The sequence below is a fragment of the Nycticebus coucang genome, chromosome 24 (assembly GCF_027406575.1).
Source record: "Nycticebus coucang isolate mNycCou1 chromosome 24, mNycCou1.pri, whole genome shotgun sequence".
In the NCBI taxonomy this organism is placed as follows: Eukaryota; Metazoa; Chordata; class Mammalia; order Primates; family Lorisidae; genus Nycticebus; species Nycticebus coucang.
The window spans coordinates 9,972,138-10,000,000 of NC_069803.1; the positions used below are offsets into that span (position 1 = coordinate 9,972,138).

Here is a 27,863-nt window from a genome sequence, read left to right on the forward strand (position 1 = left end):
GCAAAACCAAGTTGAGAAAAGTATTGAGGCAGAAAACAAGAAACAGCTGAGATTTAGATGCAGAAAGGGCTCTGATTAGTAGGAGCAGCAGCCAGCAGCTACGTCTGTCATTCTGGTTAGTAAGATCCACCCGGCTTATTTTCCTTACCTGAAGACACATCTGGTCTTTCAGTTGAGGCTGGCATGCCAGTGATGATCTCTGCAAAAAAGAAAAGGTGATAGGACATTATGATGTATAATCACGAGGCTGGGAGCTGGTACCACAGCCTACTGTCCAACTATAAATGAGCAGAAAGGAAGGAAGTATTGCAAGGGAGTGATGAAAGTCCAGACGTTAGCCATACACAGAGTGAGAAATGCTAAAAGTACAGTCCAGACAAACAGTTCTTCTTTCTTGGGCAAAGAGCATGAGATCAACTGCGCTGGAATAATTAGGAAGAATTCACTGTTCCCACTCAGGTCACCAAGGGGAAGGGGGACAAAGGGAGAGTGAGCTCCTTGGAAAGAAAAGCAGAAATTAGGTAATGAAGGAAGTCAAAGCCGTAGGATCCCAAAGCTGTAGTCAGAATTTCTAAGTTACAGATTCTCAGAAAATTGCATTTTTGTTCAAAAATAAAAGCAAGTTGGGATTGCATGCATCAAGTTCTGGCATGGAACTCCAATTAAAACTGTCAGTAGTGATCAAGATCAGGGCATTGTCATAAAATAGGCATGTCGGTTACTCAGGGTAGGGCGTAAGGTGAACAGGCAATTCTCACTCCAAAGAAACGAAGGATGAACCTGCACTTCCGGACTCATCATTATGGTAAGAATTGTGACAAGCTTATTCAAACTCTGAACTTGCTTTCTTACTACCTTTATGATGGAATGCAGGGTGGTGACATTGTCTAACTGATTCTGTATTCAGTCTTCCTGGAAAGGGCTTCTGTGTGTTATGACTCCAGTGTTTTCAGGAAGGCACAGTTTTAGGAAACCTAGTAAGATGCAGGGATCCAATGATGGATATCATTCGAATTTCACTGTGTCTCTTAAGTCTTTTTTTTTTAGAACAACTCAGCAAAATAAAATTCTGGTTTATTGTTGGACAACATTGTTTCACACATACATCAAACAGGCCAAACAATAAATAAATAAATAAATAAATAAATAAATAAATAAACAGCAACTTCATAGACAAAAAAAAAGGAAAAAAAAGAAACCTTTTATCTTTGGCCTTTTTAACCATCTCATACAAACCAACTACTTACAGTACAGCTAAGTACATACACAAAAAAAGTTACTGGAATGCTCGGAATAAGATTGTTCTTTGTTGTTGTTTTTGCTTTTTTTACAAGGTTTTTTTTCTCCTTTGAGATTATAATGAACATGGTCACACCACAAGTAAAGTCAGAGTCAGAAGTAGGACAGAGACCGCTCTGAAGGCTGGTTTGGTCATCTGAGATATCATTAAAAATGGCTGACCCCTAACAATATGTACAAAAATATAAAATGTAAAAAAAAAAATATAAAGAAATTTCCTTTTTAAAGTACTTTTAAGAAAAAAAGCAGGGCCTTGGGAGTTTTGGTTCTTTTTTCCTCCCCTGTTGCAAATTCTCGTGGTTTTGGTTGGGTAGTGAAGAGCACATGTCACCTGCAGGTGGCGCTGCGGTGGCCGGGCGGGCCTCTCTACTCCAATTTACCACGTTTAGATTCTGAGACGGGAAGTGGAGGGTGAATAGGTCACGGTGGCCTTTTTTTTTTTTTTTAAGTTTAACTTTTCCTTTTTTGCTGTCTAGTCATCCTCCTCAGTCTTCTGCTTCTTGGTATCAACATCCTCCTCCTCCTCATCTTCAGCTGCCCTTTTGCCCGTGGTGGCCTCAGCTTCCTCATCTTCATCTCCATCCTCTCCTTCACCATCGCCTTCTTCCTCCTCTTCCTCTTCCTCCCCACCTTCTTCATCGACCTCATGGTCAGCCTCCTGCTCCCCATTTTCCTCATTTGCGTTCCCATTAGCAGGGGCGTCTCTTCCATTCTCTGCCTCGTCCACAACTTCCTTCTTCTCCTTTAAGTCCTTGGTGGTGATCTCGGAGCTGGTGTCCACCGCAGCGTCTGACATGGTGGGCACGTCGGTGATCCGATGCGGGGGATGGAAAAGAAAGCGAGAGTTGGGGGACCCTGGCGATAAAGCTGCCGGAGTCCGCAGCGGCGGAGGAGGTTGCGACCAGGAGGAAGCCGGACGCAGGAACAATGCAAAGATGGCTTTTCAGAGCCGCCAGGGGGCGTCTCTCTTAAGTCTTGATAGTAGTTCACACTCTTTGACCAGGAGAAAAAGATGTTTAAGGCTATTGTGATAGTATCTGCAGTTCAAAAACTACTAGATCTAGGCTCGATGCCCATAGCACAGTGGTTACAGCGCCAGCCACATATACTGAGGTTGGCGGGTTCAAACCCGCCTGGGCCAGCTAAACAACAATGACAACTGCAGCAAAAAAATAGCTGGGCGTTGTGTGGGTGGCTGAAGTCCCAGCTACTTGGGAGGCTGAGGCAAGAGAATTGCCTAAGCCCAAGAGTTTGAGGTTTGTGTGAGCGGTGATACCAGGGCACTCTACCAAGGGTGACATAGTGAGACTCTGTCTCAAAAAATAAATAAATAAATAAATAAATAAAACCACTAGATCTAACTGAAAATCTTAACCAAGTCATATATTATTTTATGTATGAATTAATTAATACTCTGTTAATCACAGAGTTAGAAATGTTCGCTATCAATGTAATTATCTTTAAATATATATATACAGTATATGACCATTTAGGTTTTCCATGACTGGACTAGTCTAATAGGTCAGAGGAATAAATTTAAGTGGCAATATTTCTTTGGCTTTTGAAACTTTTCTAGAGACAAAAGATTTTGTGGAATTGAAAATGAAAAATAAAAACAGTCACGTGAGATTCAGCTAGGATGTTTCAGAGTAAGTACCAGGTTAAATGTGAATCTATCTTTAGGAAGACCAAATGTGTCTTTCTGGAGCAAATTAAATGTGCTTAACCCTCCCTAATTATCAAGACATCGGGGTTGCCTACACCAGCTCTTCTGCCCATCACAAGGGGGACAAAGTGAAAGGGATTTGTTATGTACGGCTGTCAGTATGACAACCTTTAAACTTTTTCAAGCAGCAGACAGCCATGAAGATATTCTGAGTTGGTGATATACTACAGCTAGCTTTCTTGACTTGGGCTAGAGAAAATGAAATTGTTCTTTGGGAAAATTTAATATGAGAGAAATTCTTTTACCAAAGATTCACAGGGTTTGTCCTCTTCTAGAACACCTAGCAGAAGATTAATGTTTCCAAGTGAAGGGCCCACAGTAAGGCAGATGCCTCCTCACTCTGTCCGTAGGACTCACCAATGACATTCCAACCAGACTTAAGTGAGGAACTCAGGGCGCACAAGAGCTGGGTAAAAGTCCCAATCCCAACTTGGAAATCAGGACTCTTAAAATTTATTTTTGATAAACTAAGTAGTTGTCCACTGTGACCTTCGTGGCGGGGGCAGGGTGGGAATCAGAGCTTTTCTATCTCTGGAAGAAAAGACCTCGGATTAGAGGAAAGATTGACCATCACATTTCCTTTTTAAATTGAATGTTACATAAAAATACCAGAACAGGAGGTTACTAAAAGATGCACCTGCACAGAACTTAAAATGACCTCCCTTCCTAAAATTAGATATTTATCCTGGGGACCTGAAAAATACCTTCAGTGATTACAGTTTCAAATACAAATTTTCTGAATTAATCTTGGGGGAAATATAAGCTCAGAAGTTAACACACATTTCTATGACAAAGGAGTCTTCATTTTAAAAGGAATCTCGCTGATAATAAAAGTTAATCTTTTTAATTAAAACCACTTAGCAAGTATTTTTATGTGCGCCATGGTAGAATTTATAGATTTAGAAAACAACCTTTTGTTATAAGTATGATGGAAAATAATTCTAGGCAACATGCACAGATCTTAAAGAAATTAAGTCCTACAATCTCCTTGATGTTTATTTAAGAAACATATTTCCCCCTAGCAATTTGGTAACATTAAATTTGTTAATTTATAAAGGATATTCCCTTCATTAGTGAAAATTGGTGAGGATTTAGAATCATCAGGAATTGAACACAGCTTACCAACTTCTGCTGACCATACAAGTAAACATAAGGGACATTACTATATTTGTAAAGTCCGAATTCTTTTTTTAATAATTGGATGGATCTGGTCTTAAGAAAAAAATGCAGCATCTGAAAAATATCTTCTGGAAAGGAATTTTTCTAATGATGACGAATGCGTGACTTATTTGAGGTTTCACTGTGGTGATACACTAAGCATAACTATTTGGCAAAATACACACAGACGCACCGTGCGTACAAACCCACATAGGCTGTGTCTGTGTATTTCAACTTCCACTTCTGTGACTCTTTTTCCAAAATTATAGGTCACTGTCATGCATACGAAAATTTTGATCAAGTGATTTTTTAAAAGACTTTAAAAGTGAGCAGACTTATTCATTAGCACTGGTAAAGATGATTCAGGGACATCTTTGAGTATCTGAATTCCTCTTCCTCATAATGAATGCTTATTGAAAGTGACTGAGAAGTTTTAAAGTTAATGACTAGGGTAGACACAGGATGAGACAACGCATTGGGAAGACACCTCTACTCCACTCCTATTGCTCTTGCTTGTGACCCTTCACGGGTATCCTACAAAGTATAAAATACATAGAGACTGCTATACAAATTATGAAACATGCTTTACTTGCTTCTCAATGTAACTATAGGGTGTTCACTAACAACACAGTATTTCTTTCCCTTTTTCTTCTTTGCAGTTTTTGGCCAGGACCAGGTTTGAACCCACCACCTCCGATACATGGGGCCAGTGCCCTACTCCTTTGGGGCACAGGCGCCGCCTAACAACACAGTATTTCTAATAACACTGTCAACTGGAATGGGGGTGAGGCCAAGACTGTTACCCACAGGAGCCAATATTTTAAAGCATCCATTGGTAATTCAATCCAATTTTATAAAAATAATATTTTTCTGGGCGGTGCCTGTGGCTCAGTCAGTAAGGCGCCGGCCCCATATACCAAGGGTGGCGGGTTCAAACCCGGCCCCGGCCAAACTGCAACCAAAAAATAGCCGGGCGTTATAGCTGGGCATTGTGGCGAGCGCCTGTAGTCCCAGCTACTCGGGAGGCTGAGGCAAGAGAATCGCTTAAGCCCAGGAGTTGGAGGTTGCTGTGAGCTGTGTGAGGCCACGGCACTCTACAGAGGGCCATAAAGTGAGACTCTGTCTCTACACAAAAAAAAAATAATAAAAAATAAATAAATAATATTTTTCTGCTCATCGCAAATAAAACAGCTATTTTATTGCTATGAGCCCAACTGCTCCTGTGGGATCTTGAATCTCACACAAATAATTTTTCTCCTGCTTAAAAAAGAAAACTTAGGAGAAAATATGATTGATTACCTGTATATTATCCTATATTAATTTTTTAAAAGAAAGCATTACTGAATTACTTTGAAACCCAGTCAGGTCTACTATTCTCTTCCTTATTCTAATGCCCAGGAGTTTTCATGGAACTTGTTAGCTAGGAATTAATTGCTAATTCAAGGTTTCCTACAGAAAGGCCTAGCAAAATAAACTACAAATAAAAATGAACATATAGCATAATGAGGTGTGCAAGCAAAGTGAATGTGGCCTCTTCAGCTGTCATATGGAGATCATGAAAGGAATCACTGGTCATTCATGATGTCATAATCACTGCCCAGGAGATCCTCCTTCATATGCAAACTCAATTGCATTTTTTTTTTTTTTTTTTGTAGAGACAGAGTCTCACTGTACCACCCTTGGGTAGAGTGCTGTGGCGTCACACATCTCACAGCAACCTCTAACTCTTGGGCTCACGTGATTCTCTTGCCTCAGCCTCCTGAGCAGCTGGGACTACAGGCCCCCGCCACAACGCCTGGCTGTTTTTCTGTTGCAGTTTGGCCAGGGCTGGGTCTGAACCCGCCACCCTCGGCATATGGGGCCGGCGCCCTACTCACTGAGCCACAGGCACCGCCCTCAACTGCATTGTTTTAACTTTACTTAGTCCTGGAAGTGATCAGCAGATTACACAGGCTGATATATGACAAATTCTTTTTTTCCAATTCCAAATAAAGTAGGGATTAAAAGGCACTGGACAAAGCAGGAAACGTAAACATTTCTTAAATGTAGGTTAACAAAATAATTGACTATGCATATGTACTTTTTTAATATTTGAAAATAGTTCAAGTTTTTTACTCAAGCATATAATGTTTCAAGGAGAATTTAATTTTTTTTACCGTTTCATTTATAACTAGCTGCTAGTCTAGGAAGATCTAAACAATCAGTTTATTGCAGAGACTTTCAGGACTTAACCTAATTTTATTCTACTAATTATTACAGCTGTCTTAATGGGATTAAATGTAATTCCAAACAGTAAGGTGATCTGAGGGAAAAGAAAATAGCCTCCAATGAATATCTTCCCTCCACCTCCTCCTCATCTCTCTTGGAATCTTAGTTCTCAATACATGTACATTCTAAAAATCATAATATCAAAAGGTATTTGTGTGAGAATTTAAGTTGATCACAAGGAATCCTTGGTACAGGAAGAACGTAGGATAATTAGATCGCGGCAGTGTGCCAAGGCCACTCATAAAGAGGACCTTTACAGGTGGGGCACGGTGGCTCACGCCTGGAATCCCAGCACTCCGGGAGGCTGATGTGGGTGAACTGGCTGAACTCAGGAGTTTGAGACCAGCCTGAGCAAGAGTGAGATCCCCTCTCTAAAAATAGCCAGCTGTTCTGGGGGTCATCTGTAGTCCCAGCTACTTGGGAGGCTGAGGCAAGAGGACTGCTTGAGCCCAAGAGTTTGAGGTTGCTGTGAGCTATGATGCCACAGCACTTTACCCAGGGTGACGCAGTGAAACTGTCAAAAGAGAACAAACCAACAAAAGAACGAAAGAAAGAAAGGGAAGAAAGGAAAAGAAAGGAAGAATGGAAGAAAGGAAGGAAGGAAAGAAAAAGTATTTCTGTATAACCTTTGCTCAGACTTCTAGGGAGACAGGGAGGTGACAACATAAAGAGAGCTCAAGGCTCAACTGAAACTTTTCTGATACCAGCCTTGAGCAGAATATGGCAAATTCATAGGCAGCTGTGGAAGAGGGTGAGGGATCAGGATGATCATATATTTCCCTTTTGGTATAATGAAGCCCCTGAGGCGAAGGGAAGAAAGGGTGCCTCCCCCCTCCCATGTACAAGGCGCTGGCCTTGTCATCACAGTCACAGTGCCTGCTAAACCCCCCAGGAAGTAGAGAGGGACCACTCTACCGGCAGCTGTGAAGAGAGTGAAGAGATGAGTGTTTCTGCCAGCGGGGGTTTTGCCCTCACCCTCCCTGGCTGAGCCAGTGGTGGACATCTGACCAGCAGGCAGATGATTAGTAAATTCTCCAGCGGATCTTTTGATGTGTCAGGGCACAGTAACTCTGCTAATCTGGCCCACCCAGCTGCTCATGCCTGTATTCTGAGCACTTTGGGAGGCTGAGCAGGATCGCTTGAGCCCAGGAGTTTTGGGGTTGTGGTGAACTACAATGATGCCACTGCAGGCTACACTCTAGCCCAGGCAAGAACTCTGCTAATGGGCTTCTTGCTGAAAGAAATTTGACTGGGGAACTTAAGGAAACAATCATATAATAGGAATTAAAATGAACATTTCCTTACAAAGAGCCAGGAAGAAGTATGTGGCCATGTAGGTCAAGGTTTGAAATTATAAACAGGCATAGGTGACAGCAGGAAAAATGAGAAGATGTAGGAAATAGTAAAAAAAAAAAAAAAATTAAGAAAGTATCTGAGGCACAGTAAAGGTAGAAACATACAAATTCCCACCGTTTAAATTCATAGAGCTGCCCAGGGGACAGCTCACCTCCTTGAGGCCCAGTTATAATAAAGTCCTAGTTCTTCCTCACAGAATCTATTTCTCCTTAGGCTTCTCTTTCAACCTCTGTTTTTCACAAGCAAAAGAGTCTCCTTTAAACATTTGCAAACACACAGAGCCAAGTGCACTCCACCAGGAACCAAGGAACCCTGGGCTGAAGTCTGAAGTCCCCTTTTGCCATCAAATATCTTTGTGATCCCCAGGGAGTCTCTTTTCTATGCTAAGTCTTCTATTTCTTTTTGAATACAATGAGAGGGCTGATGAAAGACATCCCAAGAAGCCAATAAAAACAAAACCACCTTGCATTGTCAGTGAGATTCTTCATTCTCCTTCCCACAATTTAAATAAGCCAATAAAAACCCATTCCTGGAAGAATTTTAGTTGGTTCAGAATGATGTGCTTATAATATTCCATGGACTTGTCTGGTAAAAAGAAGAGGCATTATCAGAACATCTTGACTTTCATTTCCCTACACTGCAATTGGTCCTAGTATCTTGTAAATCTGAAACCAAGGAGTAATTAATATACCACTACTGTACACACTCAGTGAGACCATGACGCGGACTCCGGTTTTATTTCCTGGGACTTTATTGTCTGCACAGCTACACAAATCGAACCCAAGTATCAAAATCGTAATTTAGCAGCATTAACCATGAAGAGACAGACTGAACCAAGCCAGCGACAATCTGGTACAGTAAAAAGTGAAGATAACCCACTGAGATTAAGTTTTAAATTTGCATTTCACATAACCTGTGGATTGAAGTAATACCAGCAAAATAATACTGTTTAACCTATGTTGATTAAACAAAGTGGTTATATTTACTCATACAAATTTCAAATGGCTTTTAGATTTTAAACTATAATAAAAACAGCTCCTAATGGAAACTACTTTTCACTGCTCTCTTTAACTATTGGTGGAGGGAGATATTTAAAATGCAAGTAATAAATTTTGATTACCCTGCTATAGATAACACAGATCGTTGAGAAGTCCAGAGAGGACTAGGCATTAACCTGGATTTTCCCAGCCCTGTCTCATGTTTTTACTTCATTTCCTTCTCTCTATCCTTTTACATTATAGGTGGATTAAGCAACAAAAACTACATTAATCACCTAGGGAATTAACCTAGTGATTTTCAACTGGGGTGCTGTAAGAGGCTCTTAGGCGTGCTGCAAAGAATTTTTCAAAGATCATTAATTAAATTATTTTTGAAAGAAGTTCAAAGCACAGTAAGTATATTCTTTTTCTCTTTTGTTTTAGATCGACATAATTTAAATGTACCACAGAAGTTTAACTATAGGCTCAACTGTGCCCTATAGCAATAAAAAAGGTAGAAAAACACCGAACTAACCCTTAAAGTTACTTTTGCACTTCCTGTCCTACCCGGGTATTTATGCCTTGTCCTTGAAGGAATTGTGTCCTTACAACACACACCCTTTTCTTAATCTACTACCAAGGAGCAATGCAACTAGGCTTGGTTTTGTAACAGATGACTTTGGAAAGGCAATAGTTAACTGGCATAACTCAAAAAGGAAAAGAAGCACCAAAGACTTTGAAGTGACATTTATTATTCCAAGACCTTTAAAGAAGCATTGCTAGGTTTCTGTCAGCTCCTGGAGATGACTCTATCAACTTGTGGAGTGCGGGGTATTATGAAACAGAGAGCCAGCCACCAGCAGAGCTGCTTCTACTTTCCCCAAAAACTCGGAAATAACCCAAAGGGTAGGTGGCACTTTCCACCTCCAAGGTGTTCAATTGTTAAACAAATATTCCCTGGCACTGCTCTGAGGAAAGCTGAGGCTAAAGCCTATGCATGGTAGAAAATCCACTGCCTCTGAGACTCTCCCTAATTGCAAAATTAATAGGCCTAACCTGCTACTACCTAGAGCCAGATGTAATCACTTAAAAACACAGGTAGGCATAAAAATTGCTAATGCTGAGTCAGGACTGTATTGTGTATATATACACACAGACACAGTATACACATATCTTTAATATAAGTACAGGTATGTATACATATATTTTGTATGTGTATATAAATATATTCTGGGTGTATGTGTGTATACATGAACGACTGTGTTCTGTTGTTAACAAAGCCAAAGATTTGGGTTGCCCTTCCCAACCAATACAAGGACAGCTGACCTCTGTCCTTTAACAATGCATCCTATCTGTGCTACTCATGACCTCGTTCAGATGCTTTTTAGAAGTCTGTGTATAGTTCAGGTGTATACATGTACCATCTCATGGAGTGAGAGGTTTCTGGAGGACACAGAAGATACTTGAAAGGCTGGGTTTTCTTTCTCTGTTTTCAATTTATTCACAAATGAGATTTCACACACCCATTTCTCACACGTCTTACCACAGGTCTTGATTATGCCCCCTACAGACCGAGGAGCAGAATGCAGCAGGAATCTCTTACCATTTGAATCCACAATGGTGATGTTGGCAGAGGCGCTGTCATTTCCCAATTTACTGATCACTTTGCACATATACTCTCCAGAATCAGCAAGTGATGCTTTGTTAATACGAAGTTCTGACTTCCTATAAAATCAGGACCAAAGTGATGTTAGGTAGAGAACACAGAAACCTACAGAGTATCAAAATGTCTTTTTCTATACCTACAGAGTTCTCCAACAACCCCTTCCCACCCTACATATATCATGTTAAAACATAACTCGCTATGACATGGATTCAACTGCATGATTTTACCTAGAATAAAAGTGGCGTGCATCACTTTTAAGCTATGCCATGGATATAATCTTAATTTTACCACTCAAATCAGTAATTTAAAGGAGGTGTTCATTAATTTTTCTTTTTCCTCCTCTACTACTTGAGATTTTTAAACCCAATCAGTAAATTTTCTTTCCCCTCTCTGTCTAAATGTCACTGGCCATAAGGGTTTGAGAAGAGAAAAAAGTATAAAATCATTTCTTATAAGCCTAGTAAAGACATATACTTAATGAAGCCTAGAATAGATAAAAATATTCTGTACTTCTCCCTACATACAGAAACACCAAGAATAATATTATGTGTGAATAAAGAGGATTTATCATTTCCGAAAAGAACGGAAAAGATAAATATCTTTCCTTAAAATTCTCATTACTAGAAACACAGTCACATGAAAGGTTCTTAATACTGGAATAAATATTCACACAACAATGTTACACACTTTTATAAAACTCTAAATATTAAATCAATATTCACCACTTTTTGGAACATGGGCAGGATTGCAATTTTCATTTTTCTGTGTTTTACTATTGTGCATAGCCTGTAATTTAAGTAATCTCCAGGATATAAAAACTGAGAATGACTGGGCTTGGTTCAGCATTTACTAAAGCCTGTCTGAACAACACCTGCCTACGGTCTCCGCTACCCAGGAGGCTGACACAGGAGGACCACATGAGCCCGAGAGTTCAAGGGTGTAGTGCACTGTAGTCAGGTGTGTGAACAGCTACTGCACTCCAGCCTGTGCAACACAGTGAGACTCTATAAAACTCTAAGTCTTTACAAAGTCACCTGGTAACTGTGACTTCCTAGGCTCTTGAGGGTTCGGGGGTGGGGGACAACAGGAAAAAAACAGGCTGGAAGGGAAAAATCAATCCTTCTGGCTACAAATCTCCCATGTTAGAATTTGCCAGCTTCTTTAGTAAATGTTCTGGTCTTCTTGACACAGGATTATGATTAATGAAGTAAGGCCACTTGTCCCAAATGTAATTCTTACTATTCTCCTCCTTCAGTCATATCAAACTGAATCACCCAAAGTTCCACATGTGAGCCTTATGGACTCCCACCTCTGTGCTTTTGTTTGGGCTGCTCTTTCCTCTTACATTGGGCCCTACATTTCTATCCATTAAATCTCAGCTGACCTTCAAGGACCATCTCAAGTACCGACTGTCTCATCAAGGCTTGGAAGACCATGGGACTGGAGCTGCCATCTTCCTAGTCTATACTCTGAGAGCCCTGAGTAGTTCTTCCCGTAATCTCATCTCTGACCTCAGGACACATTCTCTGGGAGAGTAGGGGGTCTGTAACGTAAACTCATTGATATCTCTGTAGCACATCCATCACGGCTTTGTCCTTCATGTGTCCTCAAAATGCAACCAGATGAATATGTGAATAAATGAAGACAATATTTGGCTGGGCTCCCTTACACTCTCAGCTGGACCTGATATTCCTAACACTGGCTGCAGTGGAGGAACGTGCACTAGTAAGAGGGCACAGACCACCTCAGTGGTCCAGACCCAGGGGAGCTGGGTGTGAACACCACAGGGACAGCAAACTTAACTTCATTAGTCATGACTCACAGTGCTGTCAACAGTCACTTGAGGAACCAAAACAAAACAAAGGCTTCTATGTTCAAATAAGTTTGCAGAACATTAGGTTAAACAAAGATAGGCTTTTTCTTTTGTAATCCTGTAGGCTTTGTCAGAAACTTTAATATGCTAAAGTACTCTCTTAGAAGAGGAGGTCCTGTTCAGTTTCATCCATCAATATTTTCTGAAAATAATGGCCCACAGAACAAAGTCAAGAAAAAGTGGGCCTAATACTATAATAGAGTTTTGTTTATCTATGTAATACGGGGCCACTTATAGCTATGTAAAGGATATTCACACATAATCAGAGAGGTTATCGGTAGAAAAGTTTCCCTGAAGCATATCCCTATAAACCAAAATAGGCCATTTTGCATCTTGGCAAGTAGACATTAAGGTTTAATAATAAAATATAAGAACTTTTAAAATATGCCTGCCATGTTGGCTCACACCTGTAATCCTAGCACTCTGGGAGGCCAAGGCAGGTGGTTTGCCTGAGCTCGGGAGCTCGAGACTGTGAGCTGCGAGCTGTGAGCTGTGACACTAGAGCACTCTAGCAAGGGTGACAAAGTGAGACTCTATCTGAGGAAAAAAAAAAGGTCAAAATAATATTAGGGTATATCACTCTCTCTTGGGTTCTATTAACCTTTTAGTCTGGTTTTGGAGTATTCAAATAAAAGATTTTTTAATGAATTATCAGTTATTTATATGACAAGTTTCCTTCATGATAGATACCCTTGAAGAATATCAAGAAACAATGGGATAAATACTGTAATAAGTTTTTTCAGCCTAATGTTTAACACAGTTTGCTGAACGAATTTTCATGTATGACCACGAAACCATTAACAATAGAAAAATCATGAACAGTATCATGATGAAGAATAAATAACCTGATTTTTAACATCCAAGGAAAAGTAAATTCCTACAACAATAGTAACTTTTCTTGCCAAGTCCCAAAATTATGAGATAGGATTATCATATCCCAAGAAAGCACAATTCCAAAATTATTACAATACCCTCAAGAATAGCTCTTCTTTGCTATTCATATCAATCTAGGAACAACTTGGTATGTAAAGAACTTTCTTGACCTTCTGCGATTAAAATTTTAACTATTTAGTTGGATAGAACTATAAGAAACATGGTAATCAAATTTACAATTAACATGATCTTAAAGGAATAGTTCTTAAAATCAACATTCTCCTAATAAGTCTGGGCAGTGTTTTCTGGAAGACTATCCTTAGTAACGTAATCAAATGTTATGCTTTTAAAAAATGGAGAAAGCAAGGAAAAATAAAGAAAAAAATGTTTTGTGCTAAAATAAATATTGTACTAAACAAAGTTCAATAGCTTGCATTACAACAGTACTTATTGGTAGCTTTTATGCAAATTCTATACTGTGAATTTCTAAGGTAGACATGATATGTGGCCATAGAATGAATCCTTTCTGTAGAGAAATCCCTCAGGAGTTCTAGGACAGAACATCAATGGGCCAAGCATGAGATTCAATTTAATCAAGATAAGCATAACAAATACATTCTGGTTTAAAGCTCTGGCAGAAATACAAATGAAGAGTGATATGCCTCAACTACAATATATGCAGAAAAAAGGATTTCAATTAGCCACACACTTAACATGAACCCATTTTGTAAAAACTACTTTAAAAAGAAAGAAGAAAAAAAGAAACTTACACATCCTGAAGCTAAGTTAATTATGAAAGCAGAGCTTGAATCAAATTGGATAAAAGTCCTAAGACCTACCTGGTTGCTTGGATCACATCTAGAATACTGAATTATGCTTCAGACTGACATTTGAGGAGAAATAACAGTATTTCGAGGACTTTAAAAGAGGGTGATCAGAACTGAATAAGGCCTAGAAATCTTATCACTAGAAAGGATTCTGTTAGAGGAACAGAGGTGTCGCTAGCAGGCAATTATGAATGAAGAATGGAGCTATTTACATATATTTCCTGGCTATCATCTGGAACAGGAAATTACTTGGGGTTGCTGAGTCTTACAGGAAAACTAAGTCTTACAGGAAAAAGAAGGCATGTTTTGGATAATAGTGGAAGGAAGAACTTTTTAAGCATTCCAAAATCGATAGGGTATCTGGTGAAAGAGTTAGGTTTTCTCTTTGGAAAGAGTCAAGCTTGGATAGCCACCTGCCAAGCATATCTTACCAGAACATCTCCATGCAAAGTAAGATTAAATTAGATCAGTGGTTTCAACTATTTTTGCAACAAAATCCTGTTTTGAAATGAATGCTTAAATCAAATCCTCATATTCAAAAATACCATAGATAAAGTATTCATGTCAAAATGGCTGGCAGTCCTTTTTGTAATTTGAAACTTATCATTCTCCAGGGACATAACTGAAAAATCACTGACCTAGATGATCATTAAGCCTCTTCTGAATTCTAATGATATATCCAATTATGAGATTCTTCGATCCTTAGGTCCCAGAGTAGGGATAGAATATAGTAAGAGAGTAGAAAGGGCCAAATTTTGTCTTGAAAATTATATATTGCAAAAAGATTTGAGGCTATGGATGTGATAGTCTTGTTTATCTCCCTTCGATAGGTTACCATATAAGAAGGAAGTTAGCTCACAAAAATTATTGAATTCCCTTCTAGCCATAAACTTAACTTTTTACTCTTACATTGATGAGTTTTCTGAGGATCTGGAGAAAGGCTGGTGTTCTTATGAATTTCTGTTTTCTAAAAATATTAAGTGAGTTAATTCATGTAGGGTTTAAAACAATGTTTGCAATATAGTAAGCTCCCAATAAGTGTTCGCTATTATTATGTACTTTTGTAATAAAAATAAACAATACAGGCTAGGCACAGTGGTTTGCTTACAGTCCCAGCTACTTGGGAGGCTGAAGCAAGAGGACTGCTTAAGCCTACGAGTTTGAGGTTACAGTGAGCTATGATCAAGCCACTGCACTCCAGCCTGAACAAGAGTGAAACTCTTTTTCTTAAGAAAGAAAGGGAAGAAAGAAAGAACTGAAAAGAAGAAAGAAAAAAAATACAAAGTTAAAATAGTTACAATAAATTAATGGAAACTAATTTGTAAATGAAAGTTGTAAATATTAATTTTTTTCATTTTTTATAGCAAAAAGCACAGTGTTTTTTAGTAAGTGGTCAGGAGATGAATTCAAGGTTCCATTGGCTATTATTTATGTTTCTTATTTAGCTTGATTTTCTACCACAGTTTATAGGTTAAATGTAGACAGGGAAGATCACCTCTCTCTATATAATTCATTTCTCTGACCCTTAAGAAATTAAATATTTAAACTGTGCATGCCTGTGTGCATGTGTGTGTTTAATAGTGCTTCAGATACCATAAAACTGCTGATGCTGAGAAAGGCACAGAGGAAAAGAAGAACTTTTAAAAAAATGTATATATGGGCGGCACCTGTGGCTCAGTGAGTAGGGCGCCGGCCCCATATGCTGAGGGTGGCGGGTTCAAACCTGGCCCCAGCCAAACTGCAACAAAAAAATAGCCGGGCGTTGTGGCAGGCGCCTGTAGTCCCAGCTGCTCGGGAGGCTGAGGCAAGGCTCGGGAGGCTGCTCGTGTAAGCCCAAGAGTTAGAGGTTGCTGTGAGCAGTGTGACGCCACTGCACTCTACCCGAGGGCGGTACAGTGAGACTCTCTCTCTACAAAAAAAAAAAAAAAAAATGTATATAGAGAGGTGGGGTCTCACTGTCCTGTCCAGTCTGGTCTCAAACTCTGAACTTAACCAAGCCTCCTTTTCCAGCCTCCCAAGGAGCTGAGATTACAAGTGTGTGCCACTGTGCCCAGCCAAAAGTAGGACTTCTAAAACAACAGAACTAGGAACTGCACTAAATGCCTCACATAAAACATGAAATGGCCTCTCAGTATTCCCATTTTCTACATGAGGAAATTGAGATTTCTGTGCATAGGAAGTTCAAGTGACCTGCCAGCTAATAAGAGAAGGGAATGTGTATAAACTTTTTCCATGATAGAGCTCAAAAAATGTAACCATTCACAATAGGAAATATGTTCTTAATTTTTTTTTTTTACCGCTCTGTCACGTTGGCTAGCGTACTATGGCCTCAGACTAGTTCACAGCAAGCTCAAACTCCTGGGCTCAAGCAATCCTTCTGCTTCAGCCTCAGCCTCCTGAGTAGCTGGGACTAAAGCAGACGGCCACCATGTCCACCTAATGTTTCCATGATTTTAGTAGAGACAGACGGAGTCTCACTCTTGCTCAGACTGGTCTCTAACTCCTGACCTCAAGTAATCCTCCCACCTCAGCTTCCCAAAAAGGTAAGATTATAGAAGTGAGCCACTGCACCCAGTCTCTTACAAAATTTTTTAAAAATGTGAACAAACCATTAGAGCCAATATTAAACAAAATCGAAATATGTAAGCACTAAAATGAAGAGCTTGGGCAAAACCTAGGGCGTCCAGGAGAGTGTGAAACTCATAAACAACAGGAAGTCAGAAGTCATTTTTTAATACAGGGAATGCAGAAAAGAGATTTAAATGAGGTCAGACTGAGAGCCTCTGAATATGAATCTGTCACACACTAAGCTCTTCTACCAATTTTCTTGATCAAAATCATCCACTTGGGCGGCGCCTGTGGCTCAAGGAGTAGGGCGCCGGTCCCATATGCCGGAGGTGGCGGGTTCAAACCCAGCCCTGGCCAAAAATCACACACACACAAAAAAAAACATCCACTAGGCAAAGAAAACAAGAACAAAGGGATGGGAAGACACCTAACAGGACAGCAGTTTCCTTTTCTTTTAACTGGTCCCACATACAGCTTAGTCCAATAAAACAGTGGCTCCAGTGTGAATTCAAAATCATAGAAGAGCCTGGAGGAATACAGTTTAAAGGAGTACTGGTAAAAGAAGATCAGGATTTTACCAAATAATAGAAACTGCATAATGCTGTGAGATCTTTCCATGATACTAAGGGATCAAAAGGAAATTCTGGCTGCTCTGTGTAACTGAGATTATAAAACGTGAAAAAGAAGTTTAGACTAAGAATTAGAAAATAGTTCATTTTTTTTTAAATATAAAAATATAAGTTTATTTTATATTAGAGAAAGGGAAGAGAGTGGGGGTAAGAGATGAGAAAGGCCAATGTTTATTTAAACAAAGCCAATCCCAGGGAAATCCTAAATCTCAAACTAAAATTCACCACTTCTACTTGATTGACCATAGCATAAGATAAAGTTTAAGTCACATAACCAGCCAACCACTCCAAACATTAATAGTCTACCTATCTTAGTAATAAAAAATTATTAACTTACAGATGAACCTGAAAATTAAGATATGTTTTTATTAAAGCTATTACCCTAAGCCTGAGTCCTCTGTATTCTTTTTTTTTTTAGAGACAGAGTCTCACTTCATCACCTTCAGTAGAGTGCCAGGGAGTGACAGCTCACAGCAACCTCCAACTCCCGGGCTTAGGCGATTCTCTTGCCTCAGCCTCCCAAGTATTGGGGACTACAGGTGACTGCCAGAACATCCGGCTATTTTTTGTTGCAGTTTGGCCAGAGCTGTGTTTGAACCCGCCACCCTCAGTATATGGGGCTGGTGCCCTACCCACTGAGCCACAGGAGCTGCCGCAAAAAGTTTCCTTTTTTTTTAATTTTATTTTATCTTTAGTTGGCCCAGGCTGGGTTCAAACCTGCCACCCTTGGTGTATGAGGCTGGCATTCTAACCACTGTGCTACGGGAGCTGAGCTGAGCCCTGTATTCTTACTATAAATATAAAACAAAATCACAAGTAGTTCTGAAAACACAACAAGGCTTAGGCCTATTTCAAATCTAAGCTCAACCATTGTGATTTGTAGGGAGAAATTTAGCTTCCTTCATTCTCAGCATATTAATGTTTTAACGAGTATAAAAAGAATAATGTTCATTCTACTGATATTTATAGAATAAACTGAATAGTACACTTTGCAAATGTTAATTCAATTCAGATTCAGTTGGATGCTTGAACCTTAGAAAAAGTCTGCTAATACAATGTTTTAAAACAGGATACAATTTCAAAAATGACAAAATGCCCAATTTTGTAAGCTGATAAGCTGATCACTTACCCAGTAGCTGTCCACTCTGTACAAAGTATGTGGTCTTAGTTTTAGATTTAATATGTCAAATGTTTTGCTAAGAATAATTTGTAGTCATATAACCTGAATAAATTTTTCCCCATTTAATTTTTTCTAGCAAAGCTATTGTTTAATAGAAGTAATTTCTAACTATTGGCCTTTCTGGCATAATGGGATTTTATTAATATGTAGACAGTGCTTTTAGCTGTCTGGACCTATGAAGCCAATATGAAGATGCCGGTCTGAATACTAATGATACCGTATATGTCATTCAAGCCATGTAACAATTTACCTCTTTAAGTACATGCACATATTTCCAAAGCATATTCATTCTAGTCAGTTCCCCTCTTTTGCATTCCTTACTTTATTTCTCATCTACCCAACTTCATCTGCTTCTCTCCAGGTATCAGCAGACTGAATATTTGCAGTCTTCAGATGATTTCTTCTACACCTCAGCCTGGATGAACCTCCCCTCCCTCCATCCCTCCTCCCCACCTCTGAGAGTGTTTCAGCACAAGATTTCTGAAATTCTTCACGTTTTAAGACTGAACTAGATAATCTCTATACAGTGTGTGGCTTGCTGCACACAGAGATAATACCCTATCCCTCTTGGATTTCTGCACACTCCTAGCATAAAGCCTTTCAGGGGTACTTAAATATTACTGATAGATTTGACAACCCCATAGAAATAAATGAGATGGGGCGACGCCTGTGGCTCAAAGGGCTAGGGCGTTGGCCCCATATGCCAGAGGTGGTGGGTTCAAACTCAGCCCTGGCCAAAAAAACTGCAAAAAAATAAAAATAAAAATAAATAAATGAGATGTTACCCTGTACCTGCAGACAACTTTGTTTCCTACTAACTTGACTGCTGAAAAACAAAGACCCAGAATCTTTTCGGCCCAAAACTATTGTTTTCCTTGCTGAACTTCTTTAGAGGAACCACACTTCTCTTTTCAATTCATTCACAGCAGCTCCCCCCTGCATGCACACGTTCCTGACCATGACTGCTCTTCAGTTTTGAAGGCGGAAGGCAGCAGTAAGGAACCCAAGAAATAGATTTGTGTTATCGCTGAGTTTCTTACTTGTTGACTCTTACTTGATAAAGCATAAAACAGTTTTTACCCTCAATTTCTCAATCTGCGAAATTAGACAGTCACCATGCTAACTGTTCAACTGCCCTTACTATATATTGGGATGTTGTTAAAAAATTATGTAAGATTATGTACAAAAATGCCATGTCTTCTGATACTACTATGTTTTGTATCTTTGAAGTACCATCTGCTACAAGAAGCAGTATCTCCCTTCCTCTAACATCTTATTATACTTCCAAATTAACAGCTCTCGCTGACATGATCAATAACAAGAGTAAGCAGGGTAGTTAATAAAAATCTCAGAAACTAGGGGAAAAAAACCCTAATTATACTTATCAGGGCAACTACATACTTTGATAAGGTTAAATTAAATTCTCATTATAATCACTTCGTTCTCACTTGCTGATGAACATGTGAAAGTTTTCTGGTAAATGTCACATCAATTCAAAGTATAGGGGGAGATCTTTCTGTTACGTCTGTTATCACACCTGAGATTTTACTGGAACTCTCTAGGGTAGGTAGAGAGTTTTCCTTTTTTTTTTTTTTTATTTTTTTTATTTATTTTTTTTTTTTGGTAGAGAGTTTTCTAGTAGAGAAAAATGTCATCTTTAGCTTAGAACCACTATTACACCAATCAGACTCGTTAAAGGACTATTCAGAAGCAGAAATCCAACATGCTTTTGCCCTCTCTAATTTCAAAATGTAGTTTGATATTAGAAGAAACAATTTTGAATACGGAAATAAATGAAGAGCGTAGGGATAATAGAGGATTATCGTTTTAGAGTAAAGAACACACCTACCAAGATGTTACTAGAATCCCATGAAGCCCTTCCAAACATGGGCCTCCTCAGGCAGGCAGGAAATGTAAGATTCTTTGCAAGCCAAGTTTACCCAATTTGTTAGTGGTGATGTACTTTAATGGAATTGTGGCTAAAAATTCTCACTAAATATAATTATATATATTAACCCTTTGTTTGAAAATAGGTCAAAGCCAACTGATGACCTTCCAACCCTTCCCACATGAAGTCAGGACTGACTACATAGGGCACTGATATTCTAAACAGCATTTCTTTATTTTAAAGAAATTGGATTTTAACATCTGTTACTTATGCTACCTTCCTTCCTTCCTCCCTTCCTTCTCCCCGTACTTTTTCTATTCTTTCTCCATCCATTCTTTCCTTTCTTCACCCAGAAGTTGTAAGAATCAGAAAGTCTCGATTCTTTCCTATGTGATGATAAAATTTCTTGCCATTATACAATGAAAAATCCTTTTGTTTATCATGTATCACATTCTTTGACTGCAAATTCATTTACTAGGGTCTAAATAATTCTTACATTTTCTGCCACCTTATCAAAAGGGGCAGCCCCTGCTATTACACGTGTTATACTTACCCTGGCTTTTTTTGTATCTTGATGTTTTGTGGTTTGTTTTTTCGGTTCAATTCATTTCCGTTCTTGAACCATTTGAATTTGAGAGAGGAGTATTCAGAGCTGGTTTCACAGCGAAGAACTAGTTTGGAGCCTGCAACTGACTCCTGGCTTTTCATCTCTTTCAATCGGGGAGGCAAGGCTAAAAGGCAGAAAAGAGAAGGAAAGAAGTTCTGATCACCACGCAATCTTTCAAAGAAAGTCCCATTAATGTTGGGTCAGACTGATCCAGGCACCATTCCCCAAGTCTTTATGAACTGAGAAGGAAAACAATTCAAAATGGGTAAGCAAAAAATACATTGCAACTTAGAGAAGAATAAATCGTCCAACTAAAATATACTCAGAAAAAAAAGAGCCTAGATTGCAAAATTATTTCTAAAAAAAACTCCAGTTACTTTCTCTCCCTTTATATTCTCTGATGCCATTAAAGACCCCACACAGATAATTTCAGAGAACCAACAGCCTGTGCTATAGGACACTATGCAACTAGGTGCGATCCCGTCCCAAACACAATTTATCACAGTTCCGTGAATAAGTGCAGAAAGCATCACACTAATTTTTTTTTTCAATCAACTATTGATCTTTTATTAAGTTTTTTTTTTTTTTTTTTTTTATTGTTGGGGATTCATTGAGGGTACAATAAGCCAGTTACACTGATTGCAATTGTTAGGTAAAGTCCCTCTTGCAATCATGTCTTGCCCCCATAAAGTGTGACACACACTAAGGCCCCACCCTCCTCCCTCCATCCCTCTTTCTGCTCCCCCCCCATAACCTTAATTGTCATTAATTGTCCTCATATCAAGATTGAGTACATAGGATTCATGCTTCTCCATTTTTGCATCACACTAATTTTTTTTTAAATTAGGAAGTTTAATTGCAGAGATTAGTGGCTGACTTATCCATGGTTACAAAGTTTGCAGAGACTTGGACTTGGGGTCACTCCACTATCTGGTGTTCAGAGGGGGCCCCTAAACACAACTCATCCATCTCCACAAGGATTCCTTTTGTCAAGACAGAAATTCTTTGGTGATATCACCCTTTTCCTGGACCTACACAGTTGATATCCCATTCACAATAAATGACTCTTCCGGATGACTACAACACTCACTCACATTGAATTATCAGTTTGATTAGATTTGGTGCTTCGCCATCTTCTCCACAGAGGCCACGAGTACTTAAACTTGTTCATTAACATGTAGAAATCATGACACACCTATATACCATCCTTACACAAACAAAACTGCTTAAAAAACACATCCTCTACTGAAATATTTATGGATAAAATATATAATACCTGTGGTTTGCTTCTAAATAGTATGGTGGTGAGGAATGGATAAGCATACAGACGGAAAAAAAAATACCAAGAAGTTGATAATATGGAAGTTGGGTAACAGTTATATGTGGTGGTTTCTTGTGCAATTCTATACAGTACATCTGATTTTTTCATAATAAAAATGTTTTTAAAAAGTACAGGCAAATGGATTTTTCTCTGCACACCAAATTTCACTTCATGATCACTATCTCAACCACTCTCAGTTTCTGCTGAGTATTTAAAAAGCCAAGTCTACAGTTCTAGAATTCGCAGGAAGTCCCAAAAAGTAAACCTGGGAGGAGGAGAGTGTACCTTACTGACTCAGCACATAACTCACAGAGCGAGGCTCCACGGACAGCGTCTGCACACCTGCGATGTGACACCAACTACAGTGCCTTCCTGCTCGGGACTGTATTAGTTTTTCTACAACTTTGCGGCCCTTCCCAAGTAAATCCCCAAAATGTCAAGAATGAGCTGGTGAAGTTTCCAATAAATTACAGAAAAAAACATTGGAATGTTGTGATTTCTTAGCAGTGTTCTCACACTTACACCCCCCACTTTTTATTTATTTGACACCTGGGAGATGGGATGGAGACACAGCCCGGCCCGTTAGGAAACTTACTTCAGCTGTTCTTAGCCTCTGATGCCTGACGATTACCTCTGGTTCTTTTTCTTCCTTTTTTGACATTTTGAAAATAATATACTTTCTGAATAGCTTTCATGGATATCTTCTTTTTAAAGTGTAGTTTACGAATTTCATAAACTACATTTAGTAGTTTGGAGGTTTTTTTTTTTTTTTTTTTTTTGGTTTTTGGCCAAGGCTGGGTTTGAACCCGCCATCTCTGGCATATGGGACCGGGGCCCTACTCCTTGAGCCACAGGCGCTGCCCAAGTTCGGAGGTTTTTAAAAACAGACTAAATTCTCACCTATGTGGAACAGTGTCTATTTCCATTAACCCCTTAAGATCATTCTTAATTTTGTTGAGTCTGGGGAAGGACTTTGAAGCAACAAGTCTGCTGGAGCTAAATGGCACCACAGAAACAGGTTTATATATATCAAAGAAATAAATTGCCTCATTATTTTATGCATAAATTAAAAGAACGTGTTTCAATGTTCCCCGCCCAGTGGATCTTACATTTAACTTGGAACACAACCAAAACTTTCAAGGTTTATTCCCTTGCCTCTAAATAAACCAAATGCCTTACATATAGTGCTGTTGACTCTGGAACAACACGGGCTTGAAGGAAACTGATCCATTCACACCCAGCAGTTCGGGCGGTGCCTGTGGCTCAAGGAATAGGGCGCTGGTCCCATATGCCGGAGGTGGCGGGTTCAAACCTAGCCCCAGCCAAAAAAACCAAAAAAAAAAAAAAAAAAAAAACACACCCAGCAGTTCTCCTACCTCTGCCACCAAACCCTCCCGTTCCTCCTCCTCGGCCTCAGCCTACTCACCGTGAAGATGAGGAGGTTGAAGACCCTTATGACAATGCACTTCCACTTACTGAATAGCAAATATATGTTCTCTTCCTTTATGATTTTCTTAATAACTTTTCTCTAGCTTACTTCATTGTAAGAATTCAGCATGTAATATATGTACATACACAATGTGTTAATCAACTATCACAGCAAAAACCATTGGAACGTTGGAATTCAGTTTTTGGAGGGTGAAAAGTATGGTCCATTTTACAAGGGCACATGTCAAATCTACTAAGTGTAGAGTATAAATGTCTTAACATAATAATTAAGAAAGTGCGGTGAAGGCTATGTTAACCAGTTTGTTGTCAGTATTTCAAATTGTATGTAAGACCAGCACATTGCACCCCACAAATGCATTAACGTACACAGCTATGATTTAATTAAAAAATTAATAAAAAAAGAAGACAAAAATTAAAATATATATGAATATTTGACATTAAAAAAAGAAGAAGAAAAGGTATACATGGATTTTCAATTCGGTAGGGATTGGACCCCTAACCCCAGCATTGTCCAAGGGTCAGCTGTACTTCAGACTCCCCTGACTCTCAGTAAGCTCCAAGGGTCAGCTGTACTTCAGACACCCCTGACTCTCAGTAAGCACCAGGGGTCAGCTGTACTTCAGACACCCCTGACTCTCAGTAAGCACCAGGGGTCAGCTGTACTTCAGACACCCCTGACTCTCAGTAAGCACCAGGGGTCAGCTGTACTTCAGACACCCCTGACTCTCAGTAAGCTCCAAGGGTCATCTGTACTTCAGACACCCCTGACTCTCTCAGTAAGCTCCAAGGGTCAGCTGTACTTCAGACACCCCTGACTCTCAGTAAGCTCCAAGGGTCAGCTGTACTTTCAGTAAGCTCCAAGGGTCAGCTGTACTTCAGACACCCCTGACTCTCTCAGTAAGCTCCAAGGGTCAGCTGTACTTCACACACCCCTGACTCTCAGTAAGCACCAAGGGTCAGCTGTACTCAGACACCCCTGACTCTCAGTAAGCTCCAAGGGTCAGCTGTAGTCAGACACCCCTGACTCTCAGTAAGCTCCAAGGGTCAGCTGTACTTCAGACACCCCTGACTCTCAGTAAGCTCCAAGGGTCAGCTGTACTCAGACACCCCTGACTCTCAGTAAGCTCCAAGGGTCAGCTGTAGTCAGACACCCCTGACTCTCAGTAAGCTCCAAGGGTCAGCTGTACTTCAGACACCCCTGACTCTCAGTAAGCTCCAAGGGTCAGCTGTACTTCAGACACCCCTGACTCTCAGTAAGCACCAAGGGTCAGCTGTACTCAGACACCCCTGACTCTCAGTAAGCTCCAGGGGTCAGCTGTACTTCAGACACCCCTGACTCTCAGTAAGCACCAAGGGTCAGCTGTACTCAGACACCCCTGACTCTCAGTAAGCTCCAAGGGTCAGCTGTACTTCAGACACCCCTGACTCTCAGTAAGCTCCAAGGGTCAGCTGTACTTCAGACACCCCTGACTCTCAGTAAGCACCAAGGGTCAGCTGTACTCAGACACCCCTGACTCTCAGTAAGCTCCAAGGGTCAGCTGTACTTCAGACACCCCTGACTCTCAGTAAGCTCCAAGGGTCAGCTGTACTCAGACACCCCTGACTCTCAGTAAGCTCCAAGGGTAAGCTGTACTTCAGACACCCCTGACTCTCAGTAAGCACCAAGGGTAAGCTGTACTTCAGACACCCCTGACTCTCAGTAAGCTCCAAGGGTCAGCTGTACTCAGACACCCCTGACTCTCAGTAAGCTCCAAGGGTCAGCTGTACTTCAGACACCCCTGACTCTCAGTAAGCTCCAAGGGTCAGCTGTACTTCAGACACCCCTGACTCTCAGTAAGCACCAGGGGTCAGCTGTACTTCAGACACCCCTGACTCTCAGTAAGCACCAGGGGTCAGCTGTACTTCAGACACCCCTGACTCTCAGTAAGCTCCAAGGGTCAGCTGTAATTCAGACACCCGTGACTCTCAGTAAGCACCAAGGGTCAGCTGTACTCAGACACCCCTGACTCTCAGTAAGCTCCAAGGGTAAGCTGTACTTCAGACACCCCTGACTCTCAGTAAGCACCACGTTCCCTCGTGTACCACTCCATACACCTGTGTGCAGCCTGGACATACCCACTAGATATTTTCTTCGATTTGGATAAACGTTTTACAGAAATCTGTTTGCATCTCTTTTCTTCTTCTTGCTTTTATTCTTTCTCTCTCCCCTTTCCTCCTTCTCTCTTCACTTGTGAATATTTCTTTTTTTTCTTTTTTTTTTTTTTTGGTTTTTGGCCAGGGCTGGGTTTGAACCCGCCACCTCCGGCATATGGGACCGGCGCCCTACTCCTTGAGCCACAGGCGCCGCCCAACTTGTGAATATTTCTTATTTATTTATTAAGAATATTGATTTCAAACACAAGGAAACAAAGGGATTCAAATTTAGTGACATTCTACAAGCAAAACGCTCAAGGCTTTAGAAATGTAAATATCAGGAATGAGGCAGGCATGGCAGGAATGTCATCTGGAGTAAAGGAAGTTAAAGAGACAAGACAGCTAAATGGAAGGTGTGTCCATTGCCGGGTCCTGCTTCAGGGGAGAAAGCATGGAGCTATTGGAGAAATCTGAATAAAAATAATGCATCAGGCTCTGCATCCTCGCTCAAGGAGTAGGGCCCCAGCCACAGACACCGAGGCCGGCGGGTTCAAGCCTGGCCCGGGCCTGCTTAAACAACAACAATTGCAAGCCCAAAAAAAAATAGCCGGGCCTTGTGGCAGGCGCCTGTCGTCCCAGCTACTCAGGAGGCTGAGGCAGGAGAATCGCTTGAGCCAAGAGTTTCAGGTTGCTGTGAGCTGTGATTCTAGGGTACTCTACTGAGGGTGACATAGTGAGACTCTATCTCAATAATAATAATAATAATAATGCATCAAAATTAAATTTCTCAAGTATAATCACTGCATTGTGATGATGCAAAAGCATCTCCTTGTTCTCAGGAGGCATCTGCTGAAGTATTTAGGGGTGAAATGTCTTGATGTTTTCGACCAAACTTCAGATGACTTATCAAGTAGGAAAGACATTTATACACATACCTACAAACACATACAAAGAGACCAAAGAACAACAAAACGAACTCCTGGTTTCTCTTTCTCTTCCGGCCTTTTTTGTGTTGTCTTTCTGACATTAAATAAAAGACCCAGGCCATCCCTAAGTACTTTTAAAGACCTGGTTAGGCTGGCAGTCATGAAAGAAATTCTTGCAAATATTTGTGCTGGTAATTTACAACTTAATTAATAATTTAAGTCATTTAAATTTTGTGTGTGGAACTGCACTGAAATCCTCACAGCCATGATGTCGGGGCTCCAGTCCCACGAGGTCTTTTGATGGAAGGAAACATGGCTCTGTGGGCAGGTCAGCATCTGCCCTTGCCCTTGGGGCTCACAGGCAGAAACTGATATGTCCTCCGCCTTGAGAGATGATGTGTGATGCAATGGGGAAGAGAGCATTCGATGTAAGGTGCTTCTTAGTTAAAATATCCACTCCTTAAGCTGAGCCTGGTGTGTGAACATTTCTTGAAGTTTGGGGTTCAAGGACACCTCCACTGGCTAGCCCAAGCTTCTCCTTCTGACACGCAGTTTCGAATCTATCAGAAGTGCTGCTCTGACTTCGCATCCTAGAAGTACATTTGTAGTAATGTCCCTGTGTGTCAATCAGGGGTGACTTCCATGACATAAGGATATCCAGTTTTTCAGAGAGTACCTCTTTTAAGGAGTTAACTCAAAGCCTCCACTGCACAAATGGAGAAACGAATTTGTGCACCACGAACAGAACCACACAACCACAGCTCTCACCACCGGAGGAGGTTCTGCTGTCAGGGGCATCTTCTCCAGAAGTACCGAAGCTCTTCACTCACTCTTGGGCGGAGACCAAATTCCAGTATCCAGCAAACTTGGCAGTCATACAAATCCTGTGTCTCCTTGGATATACACATGACTGGACTAGCCCTGAAAATTTCACAAATTCTTGCTAAAAATGCAAACTAGGACTCCAGCTTGTGCAGTTTGTACACTTTTCTCACCTATACATAATGAGACAATTTTCAATAGAATAAATTTTCTTCCATCAGAGATTATAAAATAGCTATATGTTAACGGAATGCATTTTATACTTACACCCATTTCTCAGACATATAGTTTACTCTTATGAAATTACCGCCTTTATT

At 40.2% G+C, this 27,863-nt stretch overlaps 2 protein-coding genes across 4 annotated transcripts in view; both read right to left on the bottom strand.

The window, feature by feature from the left end:
* The window catches only part of NRG1 (neuregulin 1), a 1,208,564-nt gene that overhangs the window by 155,778 nt on the left and 1,024,923 nt on the right, over positions 1-27,863 (bottom strand). For all 3 annotated transcript variants that reach the window (XM_053578488.1, XM_053578490.1, XM_053578489.1), the window contains exons 2-4: positions 20,842-21,019; positions 10,388-10,509; positions 149-199 (exon numbers count right to left, since the gene is read on the bottom strand). In XM_053578488.1, the coding sequence (XP_053434463.1) occupies positions 149-199; positions 10,388-10,509; positions 20,842-21,019 (351 nt within the window). The remainder of the gene's footprint in view (positions 1-148; positions 200-10,387; positions 10,510-20,841; positions 21,020-27,863) is intronic.
* Positions 1,684-2,169, bottom strand: LOC128576381 (prothymosin alpha-like). The gene has a single exon (XM_053578492.1). The coding sequence runs from the start codon at positions 2,093-2,095 to the stop codon at positions 1,772-1,774; it is 324 nt and encodes a 107-aa protein (XP_053434467.1). The 5' UTR covers positions 2,096-2,169; the 3' UTR covers positions 1,684-1,771.

Excerpts from the sequence above, each read along its gene's own strand:
- LOC128576381 (XM_053578492.1), bottom strand. The coding sequence starts at position 2,095 with ATGTCAGACGCTGCGGTGGACACCAGCTCCGAGATCACCACCAAGGAC.